Below are 27,165 nucleotides of genomic sequence, written 5' to 3'. Positions count from 1 at the left end.
TTCATGCGTCTCAAAGTTGGTCTCCCAGCGGGGAGTGTCAGCATCATCTGGACTTAAAAATGCACATTCTCAGCCCCTCCCTGGACCTCTGAGTGAAGCTCTGGGGTGCGGTCCAGGGACCTATGTTCTAACAAGCCCACTGGGTGATTCTGATGCTGCAGGAGGGTGGGGGCTATGTCCCTTTTGTCTACCACTGAACCTCAGCCTCGAACACTGCACTTCACAGCCCAGTAGCTGCCAGTCAATATTAGGTGGATGAACTCTTGTTCCCCAAGGGGAAGAACATGACCATCTGCTGGGCCTCAGGGTCGATGCAAGCACCGAACTTACCTTCTTACATCATCTAAACGACTCCTGAGGCAAGCGCCACATCTGAATCCTATAGGAGTCATGACTAACAGCAGTGGTAGGAGTTTTACATGTGCTTTCAGGGTTTTAAGTTCCACAACAGCCCCATGAAGGAAGTATTATCCCCATTTTACAGATCAGCAAGTAGAGACAGAGCAGTACCCATAATTTCAGGAACTAAGTAGTAGCGCTGGGATTTGAAACCAGTGTTCAAAGTTCATGAACTTTCCACCTACATGTGGCCTCTTTAGGAACTACTTGGGCTATCTGATATTTGGGACAAATCAAGTCACTTCTGCACTCTGTAATTTTTACAGATGGCATAGAACCCCCTCCATCCCTAGCCACAAGAGTCTCATGTCCAAAGGTTAACTTGTGAGTTGGCTGCCTGAAGACTCAGAAAGCAATCCTTTCATTTTTATAAAGAAAGGATTTCTAGGTTCCCAAACAGCCCACAAAGAACCCTTGACTCCTGGCAGCTCCCAGACCCTGGTAGGGGGTTCGGCATCCATGTCTGCCCTAAAGCTGAGCGCTTCTGGGTTAATATGTGATGAAACTTCTTCAGGACCCTATCAGCCCTCTAGGAAACACATTTGGGATTCAGCCTGGAGGCTGCAGGGGTTGGGTCCCTTTCCTGGACTAGGTCTGGTCTGGGCACGGGGTTCTAGTGGGAGCTGAGTGTGGTGGCTTGTGCTACATCAGGTCTGAGGGGTCTAAGGGGGTGTTGGTCCCAGCATGGAGATTCCTGAGAGCTGAGGGGCAGAGGCAACAGGTCCTTACAGACTGGATATTTGTACATAGGGACCTTTGGGGGCTGTATTTTCTCTGCCAAGCAGGTCCTCATCGCCTCCTTATTTACTTACCTGCTATGGCCTTAGGGCTCTCACAATGGGTTTATCCTATTTGATATGTATTTTTCCATTAAAAATTCCATTGTTAGAAATGTAACATCTAAGGGGACCAACATCCCCTTAGACCCCTCAGACCTGATGTAGCACAAGCCACCACACTCAGCTCCTACTAGAACCCCGTGCCCAGACCAGACCCAGTCCAGGAGAGGGACCCGACCCCTGCAGCCTCCATAACACACAATTTAAAAATTATCCTGGGGGACTTCCCTGGTGGTCCAGTGGCTAAGATTCTGTATTCCCAATGGGGAGGGGGGCCGGATTTGATCCTTAGTCAGGGAACCAGATCCCACATGCCACAACTAAGACCTAGCACAGCCAAATAAATATAAATAAAAAAACATTGTCCTGCAAACTTTATAAGGTAGGGCAACAATCCCCTACTCCACTTCCAAGTCCCTCTCTTGGTAACTCTTAGAGCTCTTAGCCATCTCCGCTGGTGTTTACCTTTGTACTGAAATCTGCTGCTGATGCTATTTCTTGATCTTTCAGTTTTGTATATTATATATCATGATACAATCTATCATGATATTATTTTCAGTCTAACACAGGGATGCCTCCTGTCTGTGCATCCTTGTGTGCCTTATCTGCCCTCATGCTCTGGCTGGCACTAGCCCCTGACTGCAGCTATTGCCAGTATCCTGGGGACTCTCTTTGCCCCTCTCCTGTGTCAGCTCCAGTTTCCTGAGGCTCCATATCCTCTTTCCTGGTTTTCTCCCTTGTTTGGTTGGAGCACATCCTGTGGTAGCTGCCTGAGAAAGAATGTATGGGAGGTAAATTAAAAAAAAAAAAAAAAAAGAATCCTCACAAGTCTGAAAATATTTTCATTCTACCGTCATTGAGATTTGGGTGGATATAAATCCAGATTAGAAATCATTTCCTGCCAGAATTCAGAAGATACTTCTTCACTGTGTTCTGGCTTCAAAATGTGATTTGAGAATTTCAAAGCCATTGTAATCCCTGGCTCTTGGTATGTGACCTGTTATTAATCTTTTTTTTTTTTTTTTTCCCCTCTTTGGAAGGTTTTAGAATTTTTTTTTTAGGATTTTTTTACCTGGTGTCCTGAAATTTCATAAGGCTTGCTCTAGGGGGGCTTACCCAGCAGTCCAGTGGTTAAGACTTTGTGTTCCAATGCAGGGGGCACAGGTTCAATCCCTGGTCAGGGAACTAAGATCCCACACACACCATATGGTGCAGCCAAAAAAAGAAAAAGGCTTGCTAGAGTTCCCTAAAGTATTTTTTTTGTCTCTGCACTCCTCGCCACACGCAGGATCTTAGTTCCTCAATCAGAGATTGAACCTGCACCTCCTGTACGGGTAGCATGGTGTCCTAACCACTGGACTTCTAGGGAATTCCCATGTTTCCTACATTTTTTATTCGGAAAGACTTCAGACATATATAAATAACACAAATATAACATATAATGAAATATTATAAATATTACAAACCCACCAATCTATCACTGAGATGAAGGAAACATTACCAGTAAAGTTGAAACCACTCCTTATGCCTCTTCCTCTCAAGATGTATCTTGCAATCTGTTGTTTATCCTTCCTATGCGTTTATTCTTCCACTGCATAAAATATATGTTAATACATAACATTTTTGCATGTTTTAAAATCTCCACATAGATGGTGTCATAGCGTGTTTATTTTTTTCTGCCATCTGTTTCTTTGCTCAGCATTGTTTGTGAGACTCATCTCTACTGAGCGGGGCATGTTTGACTATCTCACAATTTATGGATCTTTTCTTCTGTGGATGGTATTGAGGTTGTTTCCAGTTTTTAGCTAGTAAAAAGGTACTGCTCTAAACATCCCATGGATATCTTTTGGAATTCACAGAGAAGAGTTTTTCTATAGGGCAATGATTCTCAGTTCTGTCAGCACATAGAGTCATCAGGGGAGCTTTACAAAATCCTGATATCAAGGCTGGGCCCGAAATTGATTAGACCAGAATCTCTGGGGGTGTGTCCAGCACGAGTGTGTGTCAAGCTCATCAGGGGACGCCAATGCACTGCCAGTGGTGACCACCACTGCCCTGGACCACCGTTCGGTCTTCCAGCCAGCAGCGTCGGCATCATAACAGAACTTGATAGACAAGCATGCTCAGGTCCTGACCCAGACCTGGTGGGTGAGAATCTGTTTTAGCAAGACTTTGGGTAACTGCCCTGCAGCTGCAGGCCAGGAGCATCTTCATCTACAGGTATTGCCACGCGGCGGCTCACAAGGGTGGCGGCTGGCCACACGGCTGTGGTTTTAAGTCGCTGTGCCCTGCACTTGGCAGGTTCTTTCTCTATGGAAGTTCTTTTCCTTTGGTTCTGGGAAATATTCTTGTATCATTCCTTCCACAATTTTCTCTTTTCTGTTTCTTGGCTTGCAATTCTTATCAGTTGGAATCAGACCTGCATGGATCTGATCTTTTGGTTGTCCAACTGTCTTGGATTTTTCTCCCTATTTTAACATCTCTTTGTTTCAGTGTTTTACTGTCTAGAAGGTTCTCTCCAATATTTCCATTCCTTATAATGCATTTAAAAATTTATGCTATATATATATATTTTTTAATATTCGAGAGCTTTAACACTTCCTTTTAAAAAATGACACTTTCTTCCTGTCTCATGGACAAATACTTTCAGAGGAATGTCCTCTGACCCCTTTCTTCTGTGTATTGGAGTCTCTGTATCTTTGGCTGTTGGTTGTAGTCAATTGCTGGTGCCCCTGGCTGTTGTCACTGCGAGTGCAACACAGGAAAGCTAACAGGTAGCTCCACGCATGTGGGCAGGGCTTGGGACTGCGGGCCCCACAGTAGCACCTGGGTAGAGACTGGGGAATTGTCAATTTCAGGATCTGTCGATCTTTTCTCTTTACTGGGCTTCCCAAAGAGAAATTCAATAATGTCCTGTGTTGGGGGTGGCTGGATGGGGAACAGGCCCAGCTGTTGGCCAAGGAAGGGGGCTGATGGTCTCCTCCATTAACTGTTGCCTCACCCCAGCCTTTGGCTGGGTTTGGGGTTCCCAAGCCAGAATTCTTCTAGCTCAGCCTTGGCCAGCTGTAAACCATCTTCTACCAGGGTCAGAGAAGGGCGGTCACATGCCATCTGGGCTTGGGTCTAACCACGTCTTCCAATCGATACTATTTTCACATCCATCTTGAACTTCCACTTTAGGGATACCTGGTCCCTCCGTGTTCGAAGCATTTGGAGGATTCTGCAGAGCTAACTGGCTTGTTACCTGTTGGCTTTCTCCCTTGTAGACATTTCAGGGGGTGGGAGAAGCTGGCACTAAGCAAGTTTTACTCTTCCATCTTCCAAAGTTTTAGACCTCTCTTACACACTGCCGCCGCCTTTGTTGTTGTTCAGTCGCTTAGTCGTGTCCAACTCTTTGTGACCCCACACTGTAGCACGCCAGGCTTCCCTGTCTTTCACCATATCCTGGGGCACGCTCAAACTCATGTCCATTGAGTCAGTGATGCCATCCAACCATCTCATCCTCTGCCACTCCCTTCTCCTCCTGCCCTCAATCTTTCCCAGCATCAGGGTCTTTTCCAACAAGTTGGCTCTTTGCATCAGGTGGCCAAAGGATTGGCGCTTCAGCATCAGCATCAGCCCTTCCAACGAATATTCAGGGTTGATTTCCTTTAGGACTGACTGGTTTGATCTCTTTGCTGTCCAAGGGACTTTCAAGAGTCTTCTCCAGCACTGCAGTTTGAAAGCATCAATTCTTCAGTGCTCAGTCTTCTTAATGATACAACTCTCGCATCTGTACATGACTACTGGAAAAACCATAGCTTTGACTAAATGGCCTTTTGTCGGCAAAGTGACGTCTCTGCTTTTTAATATGCTGTCTAGGTTTGTGAGAGCTTTCCTTCCAAGGAGTAGGTGTCTTTTAATTTCATGGCTGCAGCCACTGTCCATAGTGATTTTGGAGCCCAAGAAAATAAAATCTGTCACTGCCTCCACTTTTTCCCCTTCTATTTGCCATGAAGAGATAGGACCAGATGCCATGATCTTAGTTTATCGAATGTTGAGTTGTAAGCCAGCCTTTTCACTGTCCTCTTTCATCTTCATCAGGAGGGTCTTTAATTCCTCTTCACTTTCTGCCATTAGAGTGGTATAATCTGCATATCTGAGGTTGTTGATATTTCTCCCAGCAGTCTTGACTCCAGCTTGTGATTCATCCAGCCCGTATTTCACATGATGTACTGCGTATAAGTTAAGTAAACAGGATGACAATATACAGCCTGGACATACTCCTTTCCTGATCTTGAACCAGTCTGTTGTTCCATGTCTGATTCTAACCGTTGCTTTTTGACCTGCATACAGGTTTCTCAGGAGACAGGTAAAGCCATTTTTGTAGTTCATGCCATTTTCATTCCTTTAGGTCATTTTGGTGGGGTTCAAGAGGCAGAGAACATACAAATGTGTTCAGTCCACTGTGTTTAACTACAAGTCCTTGTCCATTTTACAAACATTTCTACACATGTACATATAAGTTAATATAACTCATTTTGATTATTTATACGTATACTTAACTTTTTATCTTTACATCGATGGCTTTGTTTTTCAACATTAGGTTTGTGAGTCCTTCGAACCCACGCAGATCTAGCTTATTCCTTTCACTGCAGCTTAGCAAGTGTTCCAGCAACCACTGTACCACATTTTTTTTCCCATCCGTTTCTCTACTTATGCATTTCAGACACACAAATGATTGTGGTCTTTTGATCAACACACTGGCTCAATGCAAATCTAATCTTTATTGTTTTTATTCTGAAGCATAACTTGTCACAGGGAAACAGGACTTTTTTTTTTTTTAAAACTGTCTGTCAGTAACAAGGGCAAAAGAGCTCATAGTAGGGGGTCTGAGAGCCTGGAGAGGAAGGCCCTTCAAGGCCCAGGCACGGGGCAGGCAGGCAGGATGGGAGCGTGTGGGTACCACACACGCGCGTGGGCACGTTCTCTCTCCTACAGGAAGGGTTTTCCAGAAGCATCGCCTGCACCCTGAATTAAGTGTTTTTCTGCCAAACCGAGCCTACTGAAGAGGAGTGAATTAATGGCTTAGGGAGCTTTGCACCCCAGCAGGGAACTCAGCTGAAGGCTGCTCTTCAGTGAACGAATTCACAGTGTTCCCCAGGACCCTTTCCAGCTCCACCAGCCCCGTGGGAGGGCTTCTGAGAGACCTAACAGAGAGCCAAGTTCAAGAGCAGATCCTGGGCCAGGAGGGAGGTGACTGTATCCATGTCTGAGGGCTGCAGCACGAGGGGAAGTGGGGGTGGACCTCTCCTCCCACCTCCACTGGCCTCCTCTCTGGGGAAGGGTCCTCGGGGAAGGGTCACCCTCAGGCCTGGATGTCTTCCTCCACGAATACAAATATGGAGAAAGCCCCACCTCTGAGACAGCAGTGCACATTGGAAGGCCCCACGGGTGGGTCTGAAGGCCCTTCCAGTACATCCGAGATGACAGCAAACTTAAAACGAACATGGGAGTAGGCTGGGGAGTGGGAAGGGCAATAAATAAAGGTCAAGGTGGAGTGGAGTGGCTGGGGCAGGGGTTGGGGGCTCCCAGGAAAGAAGGGGTGCAGAAAGGCACTGGGCCCGGGGGAGCAGACTCAGCCCCCCAAACACTGGTTTGTTGAGTTAGAGATCACGTCCGACAGGGCTGGCGGCCAAGGGCTCCAGGACTGGTCAGGAAGGAACCGGGAGGGGTCTGGCTCCAGCTCTCTCTCTCCCTCTCTCTCAAGCTCTTCCACTGGAAAGTCTGCCCCGTGCACCAAGCACACCTCTGTCCAGGGCAGGTGGAGGGGACCGTTGGAGGCCACGTCAGCAGCGGGGGCTGGCCCAGGTGTCCCTTTTACCTTTGAGAGAGAGAGAGAAGAAAGGCCACAATAGAGTGAGCAGAAGCAGAGTCCCCAGGGACAGTGTCAACTTTGGGAATGAAACGCAGGGAGGTGGACTCCTTGCTGGAGCGGCCTGCACCTGAAGCAGCCACCCCCTCTGAACTAAGTGGGGGAGTGCTGGGGAAGGCTGGGGCTGAGCCCTGGGCCAGCCCTGCTCTACTGCGCCGAGTCATTGCTGGCAAGTCGCCCACTCCCTGTGCTCCAGTGTGGCCGTCAATACCGGGCTAATCAACACAGGTGATCCTGGGATGCCAGCAGGAGCAAATGGACATGAGAGGGACCTTCCTGGTTGTCCAGTGGTTGAGACTTTGCCTTCCAAAGCAGGAGGTGCAGGTTCGATCCTTGGTTGGGGACCTAAGATCTCACGTGCCTTATGGCCCCCCCGCAAAAAATCAAAATATAAACAACAGAAACAATATTGTAACAAGTTCAATATAAAATGGTCCACATTAAAAAAAAAAACTTAAAAATAAAAATTAAAAAAAATGGATGTCAGAACAGAAAACCTTCCAGGCCAGTCCTGTCCAAGTAAAACTTAAGCCCTGGAACCCTGTCTATGTGCTGGACCACACGGCACATAGATCGTCGAGTGGCCACTGGACATGTCCTGAAGACCTATGCAGGTAGGTACCCCACGTGGAGCCTAGAGCTTACCCTCCCTGCAACCCGGGAGGGACACAACATGGTCCCCACTTTAGTGATAATGCAACTGGGTGCCGAGAGATCAAATATTAGATTGAACCCTATGCAACTGCCAATCTTTAACTATTTTTGACCTACAAAAATACAGTTGCATGTGGTTTGACCTGACGGTTTGCCCAGGTTCCCATGGGTGTGGATGGCAGAGCTGAGGCTAGAGCTCAGGCACGCTGGATTCCAAACTGCCCTCTGTGGGGGACTGCAGGAGGCGAGGGGAATGTCTGCGGCGCCTCCCTCCCTGAGACCTGCCTCCCCATGTCACAGTCTGACTCTCTTTCTCATGCTCATAATGAGGCAGAATGCGGGAAGGGGAGGGGGTGGCGAAGGAAGAGTGGATGAGGGCTCCCACGGGGTTTCCTGGTGGGTGACTCCACCCCACCAGGCTCCCTCAGCCGCCCCCGTGTGCGGCAGGGGCATCAGCTGCTCTGTTGACCACACAGCGTGCGCCTGTGGATCCTCTGGCTGCGGAGGCACTCAGTCCAGCTGGGGCTTCATTCTGGAAGGAGGCCAGGGGCCAATTCTGCATCTGCACGCTTTTCTCCCACTTGAGAGTGAGGACCCCCTTATCTCCCGACTGCATGATGGTCCCAGGCCAGCTGGGGCAGGTGGGAGCTTGGATTCTTGCCCTTGGCTCCCACACCCATCAAATGGGGATAATAAGCCCCCTGACTCCTTGGCCAAGAGAATGAAAATTGCCTTTGGATGTGCAGGGTGGGCCGGGCTCCACAGGTCCCGATTTCACCCCTCTTAGGATCTGGGACTGCTCTGGCCTGGGCTCTGTTTGGGGCAAGCTGATTCAGCTTCTTCAGCTATGTGGTAAGTTTCTGGAGGTCTCAGAAACTGTCCCCCACCACACCTGGCCCAGGCTGGGCATACCCTCTGGTGGACAGTAGGCGTTCTCAGAGTGGAGTTCCTGTGACTCTTACAGGGACGGTGAAATACTTGGAAAGATTACATTTTATAAAACTGAGGATGCTAATAACTGCTGAGAACAGACAGAGATGGTCAGCCTTGAGATCTGGGTTCATTGTGGGCAGGGATGGGTCTGGCTCGCCTGGGTTCCCCCAGCACCTGGCACAGCGCTCAGTGAACGGGGGGAATCGAAAACATCCCCTAGCGCTCTCCAGTGTTGGAGCACAGGTTAGGACGAGGCAGGCTACGTGGAGGGGAGCAGCCCACAGGGGTGGGGGACAGACGGGGAGGAGGTGGGCGGGTTGGAAGGTGGCTTGGTACTCACCGGGGCCCTCTGGGTCCAGCCAGGGTGCGGGGGCCCCCCTGTGGGTCGGCAGAGCCTGTCCCGGTCTCACTGGCCAGGCTGCTCTGGCTCCCCGAGAGGCAGCTGGCTGGGCGGGTGGGCCCCATCTTCAGTGACTCCACACTTCCGCCTGCAAGAAGACCCCGTGACTGGCTCTGGGTTGGGCCCTTTGGGCCTTGAACCGAGACAGGGAGGAACTCAGCATGGACAAGGGAGCTGATCTAAAGTCTCCTCATTTGGAATTGTGACTTGTATCTATGGGACTGTCTTCCAGAGCCTCTCCCCCTGAGAATAGCCACCGCCTTCTCCCCTATTCACATGGTTGCCATGGTCTAGTGGGACCCCCACCCTTTGGCCGCTGCTGACTGGCCCACAATCTTACAAAGACAACTGAATGGGCCCTTGGGTCATTTAGCTAAGGAACAAGTAGTTACCCACATGAAAATGGACAGTGCCCTTGGAGAAGGAGCATGTAGTAGGGGAATTGTGTGTATATCTGTTAATGCAGCAAGAGGGACATTCACTGCTGCCATTAGTAACTAAGGAATCCTCATTCAGACACAGTTGTTAGTCCCCGCCTGCTGAGAGAGCAGAGATGGGGTCTGCAAGATTCCACTCTGTCTTTCTGTCTCCTGGACCCACTTGGTCACAGCTGAGAGTTGGTATGAAGAGAAAGGGTGAAGGCTATGGTGGTGTGGACAGGGACAGAGGTATACAGCCCGCCCTGGAAACTGAGGCTGGCAGGTGAGTTTGCTCCACATTTTCCTAAGAGAGAATCTTCAGCTTAAAGGGGACTAGGAGGTCATCTGGTCCAGGGACAGTTTAAACCCCATGCATCAGCCCTGCCTACTGACATTGATCACTCAGAAAACTCCATGGAGAAGGATTCTAAGTCCCATGTCAGGCTCTTTGGGAGAGAGTATCATGATCAACTAGTAATGTCTGCTATGGGCACAGGAGCAGAAGTAAAAGTATGTGTGCCAGGCATTTGGCATCCCTTATCGAGTGCAGATGGCCACCCCTGCAGGAATGCCTTCCATATCAATTCTGGCAGGAGATCACCCAGCTTTCCATTTCTTTTCAGCTTGGGGAAGTTATTGAAAAGCTTTCTTCTTATGTACTAAAAATCAGCCTCCGGAAACATCTTGCAAATATCCCAGTTCTAACCTCTGGAGTAACTGTGAATGAAGCTGGTCCTATTCCTGGGAAGGCCCTTCATGTGTGTAAAGGAAAATGTGCCCCTGGGCCTTCTCTGCATGTACACCTGAGCCTCCCTTCCATCTGTTCATGGTGGTTTTTTATTTTTGGCTGCTCTGTGCAGCTTGCGGGATCTCAGTTCCCCGACCAGGGATTGAACCCACCACAGTGAAAGCCCAGAATCCTAACCACTAGGCCACCAGGAACTCCCTTTTCCATCTGTTCTTGAGTGGTGCCAACCCTGTAGCTCCCAGTCGTCCCAGCCAAAGGCCCACTTTGCCTCCTGGATCTAGAACTGTTCCACCAACCCCCACCGAGGAGCTGCTGGGAAGCAGAAGCCACAGGAGGAGGAGAGCCACTGCCCTCGGGGCCTGGGAAGCAGCAGTGTGGCTCCCTGCACTTCCTGTCAGCTGAGTCAGTCGCTTACCTGACTCGCCCCAGGGCTTGTTGCCTTTCGGGTCCCTGACCCCAGCGGGCCGGAGTCTGTCATCCAGGCTGGAGGAGCTGAGATCAGAGTCGCTGTCGCTGTCGCTGGAAACCACTGGAAAAGAGACACCAGCACAGGAGGTCACCCCCCACTGGTCACTGCCAGCAGGAGTTTCTGACAGAGGGGACCAGGGCAGGCCTCCTCCTCCTGCCAAGACAAGGTGGCATGGGACCTCTGCCAGTCCTGGTGTTTGGAGCATGGGGCTAGCAGGGGACTCCTTTCTGCCAGGCAGAGAGGTGAGTGCTGGGGCAGCCCATCTCCACATGTCACCCCCTCCCTGGGGCTGGATCAGAAGCCTCTTGCTGGGAGGAGCCCATTATCTGCTTTGGTGCAGGCCCAACTACTCTGAAGCATGCACTTGGCAGTGCTTAAAACCATCCAGTGATGCCCTGCAGGAATAATTCCAGTCCTCGCTGACCTGACAGAGGGCTCCAGGCCCCTGACATTCACTAACTAGTAGAAGCTTCAGAACATCTCTGCAAGATAGGAAACAGCATTGTCCCCATTTCCCAGGCAAGGAAACTGAGGCCCTTGACCACAATGGGATGCTTACTCTGGTGGGCTGGCTCCACAGACTGTGTTTATAACCACTCTGATTCCACTGGGAGAACTGAACTCGGAGCCAGCAGGTCTGGGCTCTCATCCCAGCTCATCCAGCAACTCCCAGTGGGGTCTTGTGAACGCAGAAGGGAGCCAGGCTGGTGGGGCTGGAATCCCGGGAGAGGGTAGGGGAGGGGGAGCTCCCATGGTGAACACCCACTGTGGTAGAAACACTCTTTTCTGGACTAAATGGGACCATATTTGGCTGGTTAGTCAACAGTGGGAGTCATAATACAGGATCTATTCATACATTAAACACTCTATTTTCATTTTAAGCATAGAAATGTACATCTACTTGCCAATCTTTTGATGTAGGGCTTGGGTGCTTCTTCGAGATCAGCCCACATGGTCTTTCATGTCTAAACTGCATCTATATTGCATTGCCTGTGATTCCCAGATTCCATTTCTTTAAACTGAAGCTGAGCTTAAGTGGCTCCAATGGTAAAGAATCTGCCTGTAATGCAGGAGACCCCAGTTCAATCCCTGGGTCAGGACGATCCCCTGGAGAACGGAATGCAATCCACTCCAGTATTCTTGCCTGGAGAATCCCATGGACATGTAGCCTGGCGGGCTACAGTCCATGGGGTTGCAAAGAGTCAGACACGACTGAGCGACTGACACTTTAAAGACACAGCAAAGCAAGAGCCCAAACTCCCACCCTCCTCTACTTCTTTAGCCTCATCCCCCACAACTGCACAACCAGCTCTTCTGCCTGAGGCTTCTCCGGCCCCAGGCCACCTGGAGCTCCTGCCAAACTGTCAGCACCTCCTGCAGGGACTGGCTTTCCTCTCCCCAGAATTCCCTGCCTACCCTTCTCCTCCTGGCTTAGTTTGGGTACCACCTCCTCCAGGAAGCCCTCTATGGTCTCCATCTGGTTGGCTGAACACGCTGTGTATTCTGTTACACCTGCAGCAACCAAACTTTCTGCTCTAAGCGTTGTGTGTGTGTTTTCCCCCAGCAGACTTGGAGGTTCCTGAAGGCAGGGGCCAAATCACATCATGACTGAGCCTAGCGTGCTTTTCCCACAGACCTGATCCTGGGGGTGGGGCAAGAGGGGTGCTAACGGTTTGTTTCCAGCTTTGCCTTCCTCTGTCTGCTTAAGGATTTTGATCTTTCTGCTGTGTTTCTCTCCTCGCCCTCAAGGCAGAGATCTGCTTTGGCTTTTTGGGCTTTCCAGATCTAGAATCAAAAGGAGATGGAGACTGGAGGGGTTGGGATCCACATGCCCGCCCCATTCGTTATATTTGAGAAATGTAAGTAAAGGTCTGACTTATTTTGCAATTGCTTTTTAGGTCCCAGACTGGGTTTCTTTGATCAAGAATCCACTGAGACCTGATTTTATGGGCATTCGTTTTATAAGTATTTTTTGACTCACGCACTGACTGACTAACCATCAACCCTGTGGGTCCCCAGACAAAGGGAGTGTGAGGGCCAGGAGTGAGCAAGCATCTCTCCTTTGGGGCAGGTGCAAAGGGATCTGGAATATTCTGCCCCCGCCCCCAGCAGGAGGGTGTCCAGCAGCCTGTTAGGCAGTAGGAAGTCCCTGAGGAGAACACAGTGACTGATCTCCACGTTGGTTTTCTCATCTCTCTGGTAGAGATGCTTACTCCAGGACTCTTGCCTGAAAAATCCCACAGATGGAGGAGCCTGGTAAGCTACAGTCTGTGGGGTCGCAAAGAGTCGGACATGACTGAGTGACTTCACCTTCACCTTCATTCCTTCTTCCTGACTTGGAATGTTCTGTCTGCCCCATGCTGGATATGCTGGATCTTTGTAATTCTAGGGTGGAGTGGGAAATATGAGGCTGGGGCAGCAGGGGATAGCGAGACATGACATGGGGCTTCATGATATGGAAATAATACCTGGATCCTTTGGTGCTAATGAGCAGATGCCACAGGGCATGACGTACCAAGAGCTTGAAAGAGACGATGGGAAAGGACATCCCAAGACTCCGGGTTATGGTGGCCAGCCCATTCACCCCATTCCTTCACTCAGCTCCCTGTCCTGCCATCTGTGGTACCTGGTCTCAGTGTTGGGTTGAGAGTGGGCTTAAGTTGCAAGAATACTGCTGAGCTATGTTGCAAGAGCGTGTTTTGCTGGGCGGGGTATGTCTCGTCCAAAGCCCCAACCCTGGAGGTGGGGCTCAGGTAGCATGTTGCCTGGTTTCCATATGGTGCCTATGCCGTGCAAGGTTTAGAAAAAATAAACCTCCCCAAGTGACAGTCAGTGGGCTTGTTCTTTGTCTCCTTTTATAGAACCCCAAGGGCCATAGCCGTGGAAGCGGGGGAACAGCCCTGGATGACAACGAAGCTCACAAAGGTGTCGCAGAGCAGAGAAGCAGCCAGCCGAGGCCGCGTTCCTTTTGAATGCATCTCCCTTGGTTCAAGCATTGCTGTTCATTGTGTCTGGGATTTCAAGCAGGGGGCCAAGCCTCAGCTTAGAGGTCTCTGTGATGCAAACCCAATCCTGTTTCTAATCCACTCTAATAAACCTCACTCGAAAGGAAGAGCCCGAGGAAGTCGGCAGTGTCGACACCTGGCCTTGGCACTTACTGTCACTGGGAAAGAAAGATGCTGAAGAGACAATGTGGAGAACATCCCTGGACGCTGCCCAACGCAAATGCTGTCTACTCCAATTCTCCTCCAGCAGCAAAGGAAGAAGTTTTTCTTCCTCCTCCCCCTCCAAATGTCGCTGTAAAACCCAAACCTTGGTTAATTTGCCATTCGATTGCTGTTGCCACCTTTCTCTCTACACGGCAGCTGCAATTGTAAATCTTCCAGGTCTATTAACAAAGCTTTTAGGCTCATAAATCTTTTGGCCCTTGCTCTTCCATCCTCAAAACACTCTGTGTGTCTGAAGGCTGATTTTTTACCTCTAATTCCCCAAAGGCTGAGTCTAGGATGGCCTGGTTGGTGACAAGTGCTTGTATTCTGCCCACGCTTGATTTTTCAGGTTGAAAATGGGAAAACACCAGGGAGAAGACTGTCTTGATAGCTTCCCCAAGAAGGAGGTGTCACCAAGTGGATTCACTGGAACTCTGCCAGGAGGCAGGGAGGAGGCCCCCTGCTGCAGTGGCCTGGGCCCCTGGACCACTTGCTTGGGGACCTGGCATCCCTGAGATTTTCCCATCATGCAGGGCTGCCCCACTCTGCCTGGCTCTCATCAGCAGCAGCGGACAGCACCAGCGCCAGCCATGCTCACTTCTCTGGGTTTTTTTTTTTTCTCTCTTGGATGGATTTGCAATTTGATTGTCACCATGGAAACTCGAGTTTTGGTACATGAAAGCGGGGGGAAGTCTTCCCTTTTGGAAAGTCTTTTCCAACTGCTGCAAAGAACATGTGTGGCAGCTGCTGGCTTGTGGAGAAACCTTGCCTGCAATGGTCCAGGGGACAGGCAGGATGCTGGCTACGTGACCTCATAGCCCTGCATTAGGATTTAGGGAATCTGTTTCCTGGCTCTGATCTGCCAACCTCTCTCTTTGTGACCCTGGGGGCACCTCTCAGGGCTTCACCACACACAAAACAGGCCGACCTAGACAGCCTAGACACTCTGGGTCTTGAATCCTAGGATTCAACTTCAGATCAGCTTTGTTCCATCAGTGGAGAGATCCCAGTGCCCCTCTCTGGCTGAGAGGCAGGGAGATGTGATTTCTGGGCCACACGACATCCGCCTGCCTGGCACAAGGACAACCAGCAGCCTGTGAGCTTGGGAGGCCCTTGTGAGTTGCTGCTGCTCTGCTTGGAGGCTCCCAAAGCCCCCAGAAATTATGGGAATTAGAGAGGAAGAGATATTTTCAGCAAACATTCTGCCAAGGCAAAGCAGATGGTGGAAAATTTTGCACGCTAAAAACAAAAAAAAACCCAACTTTTATTGTAAAGGAAAGATAAGGCCCCGGGGAATGCAGAGGCATCCCCAATTAGCCTTACCCAGCCCACCAGGCTGGCGCGGCTGCAGAGAAGAGTCAAAAAGATGTCCCCACGGGGACAGGTGATGGCTGTGCCACCCGCAAGTGGGGCCAGGCTCACAGCCCGAAATCCCACCAAGATGCCTCCCACGTCTGGGGCTCCGTTTGGCGGCAGCAGGAGGGAGGTGTGGGGGTGGTGAAGAGGCACTGGCTCTGAGTCAGACAGACTGTGTCCTGGCTCTGCCACTTGCCAGCTGTGTGACTTTGGGCCAGTTCCTTCACCTCTGTGCTTGGCAGGCTCACCTATGAAAGGGGGCAACGATGGATCCTTTCCTGGGTTATTGTGAGCATTAGCAGAAATAACACAGGCCATGTCTGGCATATGGCAGATGCTTGATAAAAAAATAAATAAATATTTATTTGGGGGGCATCCTGAACTCATGGCCCACACCATCTGGCATGGGGATGGCTTCTGGACTCAGCATGTTCGATGCCCAGGCCAGCCTCACGGGGGTGGACTCTCCTTTTCTAGGGGAACTCAGATTTCCAAGTTGTGCTTCATGAGACATTGAAGGCATTGGTACCGTCAGAGTCTGTCTGGAGGCTGAGCTGGATTGGAACTCAGGACTATCTGTGGCTGGAATCTCTACTCTTTCTTCCTCGCTCAGGATGCAGGGCATCCCTTGGTCTGGGCTTATCCCAAGGGCTCTGGGCCCCTGAAGGCAGGCCAGTTCATCCTCAGTCCCTTCAACATGCTTTTTCCCATCAGGCAGGAGCTGCCATGTGGGTGAGAAAAACACCCAGTTCACTCCCAACATCTAGGGTTGAATACTGGCTCTGCTTTGGACACTTCTAGACAAATACCTTAATCTCTCTGAACCTCAACCTTCTCATCTGTCCAATGGAGACGATAACAAACACAGTAAAATAAGATCAAGGAGGACGCAATGCGCTGCGAGTTTAAAAAGCTATTCGAGGGACTTCCCTGGTGGTCCAGTGGCTAAGACGCCTCGCTCCCAGTGCAGGGGGTCTGGGTTCAACCCCTGGTCAGGGAACTAGATCTCATATGCCACAACCAAGAGTTGGCAAGCCGCAACTAAGACCTGGGGCTGCCGTTCAGTCGCTCAGTCGTGCCCGACTCTCTGTGACCCCATGGACAGCAGCACGCCAGGCTTCCCTGCCCTTCACTCTCTCCCGGCGTTTGCTCCAAGATCCCATATGCTGCAACTAACGATTCCAGTCCTGCAATTAAGACCCAGCACAGCCAAATAAATAAATATTGAAAAAAACTATATGAGCCTATAAATATTTTTCAAAATGAGATTCCAATTCGTCCTCTAGGAACCGACCCAAATCGTGCCTGTGTTGGAAAGTTTCTCTCGCCCAAGGACGGAAGACAGCCCCCAACCCTGCTCTCCCTACACGTGCTGGTCCCTCTCACACACTCCCTGGCATCACACTGTGTTTCCTACAGATGCCTGCCTTGACTTGCCCAGTTCTACCAGAAACCCCTTCAGGGCAGGGCCACATCTTAATCGGCATCTGCCTTCTTCCCTCAGCCCCCAGTGCTGGGCCCTGGGCCAAGCGGGCACTCAGTAAATACTTGTTGACTGCTTTCTGAAAAATCCTCCCCAGGAGAGGACATGGCATCTCATGGAGACGGCAGGATGGATGGTGATCAGCGAGGTGGCGGCCAGCCAGCTAGGGCTGGGCGTTCAACCAAGCAGGTGCCTCCCCTTCCCGAAGGACACTTGGGTGGGACAAGCCAGGCGACAGAAGATGTGGCCTCAGCCGGAGCCAGGGACGGACTAATGGAGGGGGGCTGTTGGAGACTGGTTGCCATGGACACGGGATGAGTGGGCTCTGGGGAGGGGAGTGCACTGTTCACGAAAAACCTTTTCTTCTTCCAAACCCGAGACCCAAGGATAAGTTCTCCCTTTGCTTCGGAAACTTCCCCCAGGGCCCTAGAGAGTAGGGATCTGAAAGGAAGAAAGAAAAATAGCCTCAAGCCCAGGGGGCTTGATCTCCTAAGGATGGGCTGAGTGGAGTCAGAGAGCCTCGGAGTCTGCCTCCCTCCCTCCCTCCTGGCCTGGAGTCTGGAGATCCAGATGACCCTCCCTTGCCAGCTGCCTGATCACCCTGGGCCTCATTTCCTCCCCTTTGAGGTGGGGATAGTCGCAGGACCACCACAGAGGGAGGGTGAGGCTGTGGGACCTCCTTCCTTGGCTCCCCTTCTAGGCTGCCCCCGGCACCTTGGCAGGGACGGCCCAGACCAGGCCAGGAATTGAGAGTGGGGAGTGGAGGATTTCTCCTGCTTGTTTATTCATTGCCATTGATTTTAATTAACTCCCTCCTTGGGGCTTGCAGAGAGACAGGAGGCACCGGATAATGAAGAAGTATCCTCCGATCGATAGAGATGTGGTCGCCAGCATTGACATCCTGTGGTCCTGTCCTGGCTGGAGGCGCTCCAGAGAGAAGAGGGAAATGGACAGATGGAAGATAAGAACAGATTCTGCCAGAGAGAACACAATACCACTACTCTGTAGCGGGAGTGGAGAGTGGTCAGGCAAAGAAGTCAGGGAGAGCTTCCTGGAAGAGGTGGAATTGAAAAATGAGTGTGATTTTGGCAGGTAGAGATGCTAGGACTGGGGTGAGCCAGGCATCCCTGACAGAGGACAGGAAAGGCAAAGGCCAGGTGGTGGGCTTCTTTGGGGGCCAGGACAGGCTCAAAAGGAAGGTTCTAGACTCAGGCACTTAGGGGACGAGGGGCTGGTCTGGTTTGGGTGTGCTCTGCAGTATTTCCCTCTGGCAGGTTATTGCTTCTGATTCATGGCAGAGATGCAGCAAAGTGGGTGCGTACCTCCTGCCGGCTCCTCTGCTGGGATGTAAAATGTGCCTCATCCACTCCATGACGTCAGTGCTCTCTCTCTGTCCTTCTTTATGTCTCTGTGTGTCTCTGACTTCCTCTCTTTATGCCTCTCTTGCTGATGGTTTAAAAAAAATCCCTCTCTGCCTTTGCCTCTCTCGTCTTTCCCTCTCTTGCGGGTCTTTGTGTCCCCACGGTTCTAAGTCTCCCTGCGTTGGTCTCTTGGTCCCTCTTCCCATTTTGTTGGTTTCTCTCACTCTCCCTCTCTGCCCACCTGTCTCTGGGTCTCTGTCGGGCACATGCCCTCAGAGTCTGGCCTCAGGGTGCGTCCCTCAGGTTCCCTCATCCTAGAATCTCAGCCCCTGAGAGCCCCATGGCATCTGATCTCATCCTGGGTGTGGGAAGGGCTGTCAGCTTTGCCCAGACTCCATGTGGACCCCAGGGGCAACTGAGGCAGGGGTAGTCCAGCCCCTCTTTCCTGTATGGAGATCACTGGGCAGACAGACACTCTCTGCTTCTGCTGCCGAGGCTGGACTAGTGAGTAGAAATCCACCAGCCCCCCGTGATGGACAGGAGGTCCAGGGAGAGGGTGGCGGAGCCAAGTGCACCCAGCCCTGTTATCTCCAAGGGCTTTATTGGAGTCAGATGAGGCAGGCGGGCCCAGATTTATTCTCTTCACCCAGGTCCCCAAAGGCCAAGAAAACTAGAGTAGAATTAAGTTGTAGGTTCACACGGCAAGACAGGTGAGCAGCTGGAGAGGGGAGCGCTGTACTGCACTTGGCAGGAGTTCTGTGGTCATCCAGGGCTTCCCAGGTGGCTCAGCGGTAAAGAATCTGCCTGCCAAGCAGGACACGTGGGTTCGATCTCTGGGTTGGGAAAATCCCTGGAGAAAGAAATGGCAATGCACTCCAGTATTCTTGCCTGGAGAATCCTATGGACAGAGGAGCCTGGTGGGCTACAGTCCATGGATTCGCAAAAGAGTCGGGCACGACTTAGTGACTATTATACAATAGCAGCAGCAGCTGCTGAGGACATCTGCTTAGCTAGAGCCAGGCTGCCTGGGGTGGGGCTGGGCCCTGCTCTCCCAATTCAGCTCAGATGGGGATTGTGGGGTGGGGAGGCGGCAAGGAATCCCAAGGCCTCACCTTGCAGCTGGAGTCATCTGATCAGCTGAGGCTGTCATCGGGTTCGGACAAATTAGAAACGACACCCATGCCCCTGTCCTCTGTGGTGTGGCTAATGAGCGCCTCCTGCTCTTGGGAAATCAAGCCCCCAGCCAGTGAGGACACCCAGGACAGGCCAGAGGGCTGCAGAGGCCGGGGCGGGGCGCAGCAGTGGGAACAATGGTGGCTCCTGGCTGCTCAGGGCTCCTGTTCTGGGAGTGGCCCCTGCACCGAGCTAGTGTTTGGCTTCACCGAGGACTCTGAAGGTCAAAACAAATTAGTAACACATAGGCTTATCTTTCAAAACACAGCCACGTAAGATGAGGCTAGGGCCTCTGTTTCCCTGAGACTTAGGAAAAGGGCAGTTTCCTGAACACCGTGGGGATTTCTTATTCTGCCCATGCCAAGGTTACAAGGCAAATTATCTGACCCCTCCAAGCCTTGGTTTCCTCTTCTATGAAATGGGACAACAGTAGTACCTCCAGTACAGGTATTTGGGGGGTGGAGTGTTGATCACACGAATACACAAAACCCAGCATGGGCTGCAGTCCACGGCAGCTGAGGCCTGAGACCTGCTTCTTTCGCCCATAGGCCCGCGGTGCCCAGGCCCCCATCTGAGCCTGGAGGAACCGCGGCCGCCCAGAGCGCCGACTGTCCGTGTCTGCCCCAGCAAGTTCCTCAGCGGGCTCAGGAGACTGAGCACCACTCCCTGCTTCTCCTGTCCCCGATGGCATGGATGGTATTCCTGTCCCCAAACGCCTAGTGGGAGCCACACACAGGACTGTCCAGCCAGGCCTTTTTAATTTATTTTCTGGACCCAAACCACAGACCTACACCACGAAGACCTGGGTCAGTGGGGCCGGGCTGGACACACAGCGCCCTTCTCAGATTATGCAAAGGCAGCCTCTCTCTCCTCTCCTCTCTGAACAGCTCTCTCTAGCTTGTATCTGGTGGTTTTTATTATCTTCATACATGAAAAAATCCCAGGCACTTCCAACTCCCCAGGATGCTAGAACCCATGCAGGGTGTAAAATGAAGGAGACAGGGAAGGTGATGATGAAGCAGGAGAGACGATGCTGGGCACAGGACCGCGAGGGAAGTTCACAGGCCCTTAGCGACTGTTTACCAGGAGCGCGGGGAGGGAGGGGGTGCTGGGCGAGTGTGCTGGGATTTCACGGGCCGCACATAGCAGGACTGTGTGTGTGGGCACACACGTGTGTGTGTGTGTGAGTTTGTGTGGCTATTGCTGAGATGGGGCTGGTCCTTCTGGTAGAGACAGCTTAAATATATAGTCTGAGAGCTGGTATACCACCTGCCGGAAATCTCTGCACAGAGTCTCATCCCCCTGGATTTAGGACAGTGACATAGGAAAGCTGGAAGAGCACAGACTCTCTGTCCCGGCCCCCCTCGCCCCATCCTACTCATAGGGAAACCAAGGCCCAGGGAGGAAGAAGGACTTCCAAAAAAGTAAAGTTTTCTGACCCAGGGGCCCCATTAAGACAGAGGAGCTCGGGACTTCCCTGGTGGTCCAGTGGTTAAGACTCTGTGCTCTCAACGCAGGGGGCCCGGTTTGGATCCTTGGTTGGGGAACTAGATTCCATGTGCTGGAATGAAGGTTTCTCATGTTTCAAGGAAGATCGGAGATCCCATGTGCCACAACTAAGACGAGATGCAGCCAAATTAAACAACACGATCCCTGAGTCTGGAGATCCCCTGGAGAAGGGAATGGCAACCCACTCCAGTATTCTTGCCTGGAAAATCCCATGGACAGAGAAGCCTGGTGGGCTACAGTCCAAGGGGTTGAAAAGGAGTCAGATATGACTCCCTCACCCCTCCCCTCACAAAAACCACAGGGGCTCTGCAAGGCCTGACCTCTGAAGTTCTTATTGACTTGGCCCTGGGGGCGACGGTGGTGGGTCACCTCCACAGAAAGCACAGAACCACTGTGGGCAGGATTTGTGGAGTCCGATCAGAAGGAGGGACCCACAGACATGGTCTGGTCAGGCTCCTGCCTTCCTCTGGTCAGGTGAAGGGGCGGTGAGTGAGGCGGGCTGGATGTGAGAACTCTCTACTTCTACGGAGGTGTGTGCCTGCCTTTTTTGGCAACAGGTCTAACTTCTAGTCTCTCGCTTTCACAGGAATGTAGAAACAAGAACGATTTCACTTTCTTCGGATTAGCCCACCAAGGGCGATGATCAAAGAGCATGAGAGATGGACTTCCCTGGTGGCACAGTGGATAAGAAGCTGCCTGCCAATGCAGGGGACACAGGTTCGATTCCTGGTCCGGGAAGATCCCACATGCTGCGGAGCAACTAAGTCTGTGCACCACAACTACTGAGCCTGTGCTCTAGAGCCCGAGAGCCGTAACCACTAAGCCCGTGTGCCACGACTCCTGAAGCCCGCCCGCCCGCCTGCCCTAGAACCAGCAAGCCACAACTCCTGAGCCTGCATGCCTAGGGCCTGTGCTCTGAAGCAAGAGGAGCCACCACAATGAGAAGCCCACGTCCTGCTTTCTCTAATTAGAAAACCCATATGCAGCAACGAAGACCCAGTGCAGCAATTAAAAAACAAAATAACAGTACCAAATATCTTAAAAAAAAAAAAAAAAGCATGAGAGACAGTAGGGAGGGGTGGCGACTGGGGCAAACCAGAGACTGCAGGGTCTGTGTGAAGGGGGAAACTGCCACTTAGCCTGTCCAACTTATCCAGGGAGGGGCAGTGTGGCCAGACCTTCTGATTTTCAAAAAAGAAGCCAGAACTCTATATTCTTTTCATGAGAATTCTCTACCTTTTAAAAAATGTTGTCAATGAATTTAAAGCAGTGAGTCAGGGGGAGTCACTGTTCCACCAGTTTGCGACCTACAATACCAGCAAATGTCCAAGCCGCCCAGGACAGACGGCACCTCGCCTCCAAGCACAGAAGCTCTGCCTGCTTCTCTGAGCCTCGGCCAGCCTGCCTCCCCCACCCCCCTGCACACAACACGCGTTCCCAGCTGCTCTGAAGGCTGCAGGGAGTCCATGCACCATGTCCAGGCTGATGTGACAGAAACAGCAAGTCCTGAATCTGCTGGGGAAACACTGGGGATGATTAGGGGGTGGGGAGAGGGCAGCAAAGCACCCCCAAGGAGCTTCCAAAATGCGAATTTCTCAGGAACAGAGAAAGAAGGAAGGCAGCATAGCAACAACTGGCTCTGGGCAGTGAGCAATCCTGTCTGAAAATAAAACAGTTTACAATCCACAACCGTGGCTCATTAAGAATGAATGGGTCTACCGGTATAAATAGCACGCTGCGTTAAGAAGTCAGGAAACAGCATATGCGTTTGATGGAAAAACGGCTGCCGCGAAACTGTTTATTAGCTCAGCCGGCTACAGCTCTGTGTTAATGAGACAGAGGTCTCAAGTTCAAAGCTGAGTGAGTGGCTGCCTCGATCTTGGGCCATAAAATGTGTCTCCATTCCCCCAGTCCGGGTCACAACATGGGGGTCTAGCTCTGAATACATAGTAACAAGCCTACAGTAAGCTTCTCCTAGTGTCTGAGCTGTAGTATCCCTAGTGAAATATCCAGCCTCTGTTTGAATGCTCCCAGTAACAAGGAGCTCACTATCCTGTAAGATACAAAACACCCAATTCTGTGGTTCAATGGCCATTGAGCAACGGAGACTCATTTCCCCTTGCTCTGTTCCAGCTCTGCTTGTGGGGAAAACAGCCTCAAATTGGGCCTCACTGGCCACACCATCTATAACATCTGACAGGATACAGGCTAGATGCATAAACAGCAGCCTGAGCAGAAGGGAGCTGGGCCAGTCACATCCTCCCGCAGTGTGGACACGGGGCCCTGAGAGTGGGAGCAGAGGCTGAGACTGCAGGGTGTGTAAACTTGCAGTCGTGTCCAACTGCTGGGCGAGCAGAGGCTGGGGAATGGAGCGGATCTCAGTGTTCCCTGAGAAGCAGAGGCAGCTGCTACTCTGAGCTCTAGCACCACAGGCCTGGAAAGACCTTCCTGTCCACCCCTGCTTCTGGAAGACCTTCCTCAGCAGCCTGCCAGCAACCCCTGAGTTGAGCTTTCCTTTGTTGTCTCTGTTCTCAACAGCCCAAAACCCTCGAACCAAGTCCAGGAGCGGAAAGCCAGTGCGTGTGGCAGGAGCGTGGGCTGGGACTTAGGAGCCTGGAGCCCATGTGACCTTGGGCAGATGTCCCCCTCCTCATCCATCACTCAGAGTCAATTTCATGTCCATAACTGCCCCATAGGCTGTTCTGAGCATCAGAGGAGATAATGGCCGTGAGTCAAGGAGCCCTGGCTGAGGCCAACACAGCACCCATGACTCGGCTTCTCCAGGGGAACAGGAGATGCTGGTGAGAGGGCGGAAAGATTGGCTAAAGGGTCATTCCGGAAGGGTGGCCCCAGGCAAAACATTTGTGGTTGAGCTGAATCAGACCACTCAACCCAAACAACCCCAAAGCTTGCTTTCTCTAGACGGCAAACACAGAACACAGTTTAGAATTCTAAAAAAATTTGTTTAAAATCTAGCAAACCAAAGAAGTGATAAGGAAACTCTGATTTTTCTTAAAACTACCCAACTGGAACAAATCTGAAGCTCAATGTACTTTCCCAGAACAGACCTTGAAGGGAACGCATGTGTCATTCTGTTCAATTCCATCCAGGAAGGCTGTGCTCTGCTCAGGGGAATGATGAGCGAGTGGGAGGGCTCTTGCAGAGGGTCCTGGGAGGCATTGTGACCCAGGCCTCAGCAGAGAGGGGAAAGAGAGTTTGCCTCGTGGCCACTGGGAGCTCAGGCACCTGTCGGCTCACCTGGGGCTTTTGGGGGTTTAGGGAGGCGGGCAGAGTGGAAAGGCCACCCTGATCTGGCCAGGCCACAGGGGAGTGATGAAAGCTTTAGGTGATGGGGCCCTGGCCCCAGGAGAGGTGAACACAGCAGAATCTCACTGATCCAGGGGTTGGCTAGGGCCTCAGCTCTCCAACCCCCATCTTGGAAAAGCACACACATCCAAAAAAACCCTCAGAGCAAGCACTGTATGGACTGGAGACTTGGCTTCCCTGGTGTTTCAGAGGGTAAAGATTCTGCCTCCAAAGCGAAAGACTTGGGTTCCTGGGTTGGGAAGATCCCCTGGAGGAGGGCATAGCAACCCACTCCGGTATTCTTGCCTGGAGAATCCCATGGACAGAGGAGCCTGGCGGGCTACAGTCCATAGGGTCTCAAAGAGTCAGACATGACTGAGTGACGAACACTTACTTACGTGGGGCATCAGCTCCATCCCCACCCCATCTCAGGTGTCCAGTAACTGCTGGGAAAGGTGGGCAGAGCAACCGCAGAGCAGACCCAGGGCAGTGCTGTCTCCCAGTCATACACTGGGAGATGAAGACAAGCCCCATCACATTAAGTATTCTCAGCACTGGAGGTAGAGACGTGCAAAATCCTATCTGAGAAAAACTGCCACACTTAATGACTTCGGTCAGATCAATTCAGCTCTCCATCAATAGGGAATCAGGCTCCTCTAGCACAAGTACCAGCCTGCTTCTATTATGATGCAAGGTTGCAGAAGCAAAAAGCTTAATTTTCTAGCCTCTTCTTTTTTCCTTTTCTTTATAGTGATGGCTGGAACTGTAGCAACCATCTTGTGACCATGAGGGAAAGAGCAAGAATTACAAAGACATCTGTCCTGACATAACTGAGCTGCTGAACCAAAGCCTCAGCTGCTTCCTCTGAGCTTTCCCGTATACAAGAAAAAAAAAGAAAGTAATCCCTTATTTCCCAAATATGCCAGATTAATATCCCCATTCCCAGCAACTATCTTTCCATACATTGCCCAAAAGTGAGAATCCAGTTGAAAGGAAAGAAGCCTTCAAAAGATGTGGCCCAACTCTAAAGGGATTAAGACCCAAGAGCGCACAGTACCATTTCTACCATTTACATATTATATTTCACAGAGGAACAAAGGGATCTGGGATGCACAAAAACTGACTATATTTTATTGCTGCCATAAACTTGGAGCAATGACCTGCCAAGGGAAAGTAGCATGGTGCCCACACCCAACCTGGATGGATCGGGTGGGAGGGTGGAGCCCTGCCCCCAGAGACAGCCAGGTCAGACCCAGGGCCAGTCACAGGGGAACTCAGGTCACACTGTTTCCCATCCCATCCTGGAGAAAGGGTGAATGTCCTGCTATCAGTAAGCTTGTATGGGGCTCGCCAAGGGGTTCTGCAGGCAAGTCCTTGACCAAAATCAACACCCAGTGTCGGGGGGAGGGAGGGCGTAGTAACCCAGGGAGTCAGCCCACCTGTCCTGAGGCACCAGCGCTCTACCAGCTCTGAGTTTAACGCAGAGGAAAGAAACATTTCATATCTTTCTCTGACACATCCTTTGTGTTATTTTTAACATTTAGACCTTTAATCTGTCTGCAGTGTGTTTCTGGGTACACACAGAATGGGATGGGAATCTAATTATGCTCGCCCTGCTTGTTAAATAAACCAGTTATTTTCCCACTGAAATGAAAAGCTACCTATCTTCAGCTTCCATACATCCTTAGCTCTGTTATTTTTCTATTCTGATCCACTTATCTATATAAAATAGATATTCTATTTATTCTGGTAACAATACCACACCGTTTCTCTTGATTATAGTAATCTACCTTTTGGTTATAGTAACGCTTTAAAAAATTGAAGTATAGCTGACTTACAATGTTTCTGGTATACAGCAAAGTGATTATATATACTTTTTCAGATTCTTTTCCATTATAGGGTGTTACAAGTGTGCTATACAGTAGGTCCTTGTTTATCTATTTATCTTGAAGGACTGGGCCCAGGTGGCAGACGAACACCAGTGCCAACCCAGTCCCACCTCTTGCTTCTCTCGCAAGCCTTGTGATTGTCCAAGGAGCTTATTTTATTTTCAGTAGCTCCCAGTGTTTGAGAGTGTGCCAAGACCTGTTAGTGCTCCAATGGAGAGGATCAGTGAGCACCTAGATTCCGGCTGATTGGAAGGCAGACCCGCAGGCAGCAGCTTTTAGTATGCAAATAAGTCCCGAGGGATTGCCAGCAAAAGGTCCTGCCGGCCACCAGAGCCACGGGGTGGAGGCGGTGGGGGAGGTGCCTGCTGGCTTTAGTAAGGCAGACAGAGCACAGGAAGTGTCAAGTGGACCTTGGAGACGGCAGTTGGCCGGAAAAGGAGCTAAGAGCTAGCAGTGTGTATCTGTTAAACCCAAATCCCCAAATTATCCCTCCCCACCTTTTCCCCTTTGGTAAGCATACGTTTGTTTTTTATGTCTGAGAGTCCATTTCTGTTTTGTAAATAAGTTTACTTGTACCGGTTTTTGGATTTTACATATAAGTGATGTTGTAAGATATTTGGCTTCATTTAGAACGATAATCTCTGTCTATCCATATTGCTGCAAAGTCTTTAAGGTTTGGCAATATTCCACTCTATGGCCTTCGATAAGATTCCGTAATTTTCTCTATGTTTGAGCTATAGTCTTTAAAAATTTGTTTCTTGACATTTTACAATTTTTGTTGCAATTATGAGTGGATTTTTCCATTTCTACTTCTAATAAGTATGGTTTAAATTTGTTGATTTTTTACAGCAAATAGTTCACACCAACACGTGCGCAATAGTTCGGTGTAAACTATTGATTTACTTTCTGTCCTGTCACTTTCCACTCGTCTTATTAATGCCAGTGGGTTGTTTTTGTAGATTATCTTGGTTTTCTTATATACAGTCACATCATCTACAAATAATATAATTTTTTCTCTTTTTTGGCCGCACCCTGTAGCTTGCAGGATCTTAGTTCCCCAACCAGGATGGAACCCACGCCCCCTGCAGTGGAACTGAGGAGTCC

The 27,165-nt window shown here is 50.8% G+C and overlaps 1 protein-coding gene across 7 annotated transcripts in view; it reads right to left on the bottom strand.

The window, feature by feature from the left end:
• Positions 1-5,985: 5,985 nt before the first annotated feature.
• Positions 5,986-27,165, bottom strand: part of RPH3AL (rabphilin 3A like (without C2 domains)) — a 139,303-nt gene continuing 118,123 nt past the window's right edge. For 6 of the 7 annotated variants that reach the window (XM_027519679.1, XM_027519678.1, XM_027519680.1 and 3 more), the window contains 3 exons: positions 10,722-10,835; positions 9,080-9,227; positions 5,986-7,101 (listed from right to left, as the gene is read on the bottom strand). In XM_027519679.1, coding sequence (XP_027375480.1) covers positions 7,098-7,101; positions 9,080-9,227; positions 10,722-10,835 — 266 coding nt within the window. In that variant the 3' untranslated portion in view covers positions 5,986-7,097. The remainder of the gene's footprint in view (positions 7,102-9,079; positions 9,228-10,721; positions 10,836-27,165) is intronic. The other variant, XM_027519682.1, reaches the window with a different exon arrangement.

The sequence above is a fragment of the Bos indicus x Bos taurus genome, chromosome 19, assembly GCF_003369695.1.
Source record: "Bos indicus x Bos taurus breed Angus x Brahman F1 hybrid chromosome 19, Bos_hybrid_MaternalHap_v2.0, whole genome shotgun sequence".
Lineage (NCBI taxonomy): Eukaryota > Metazoa > Chordata > Mammalia > Artiodactyla > Bovidae > Bos > Bos indicus x Bos taurus.
This window is presented reverse-complemented; position numbering and strand designations above follow the sequence as displayed.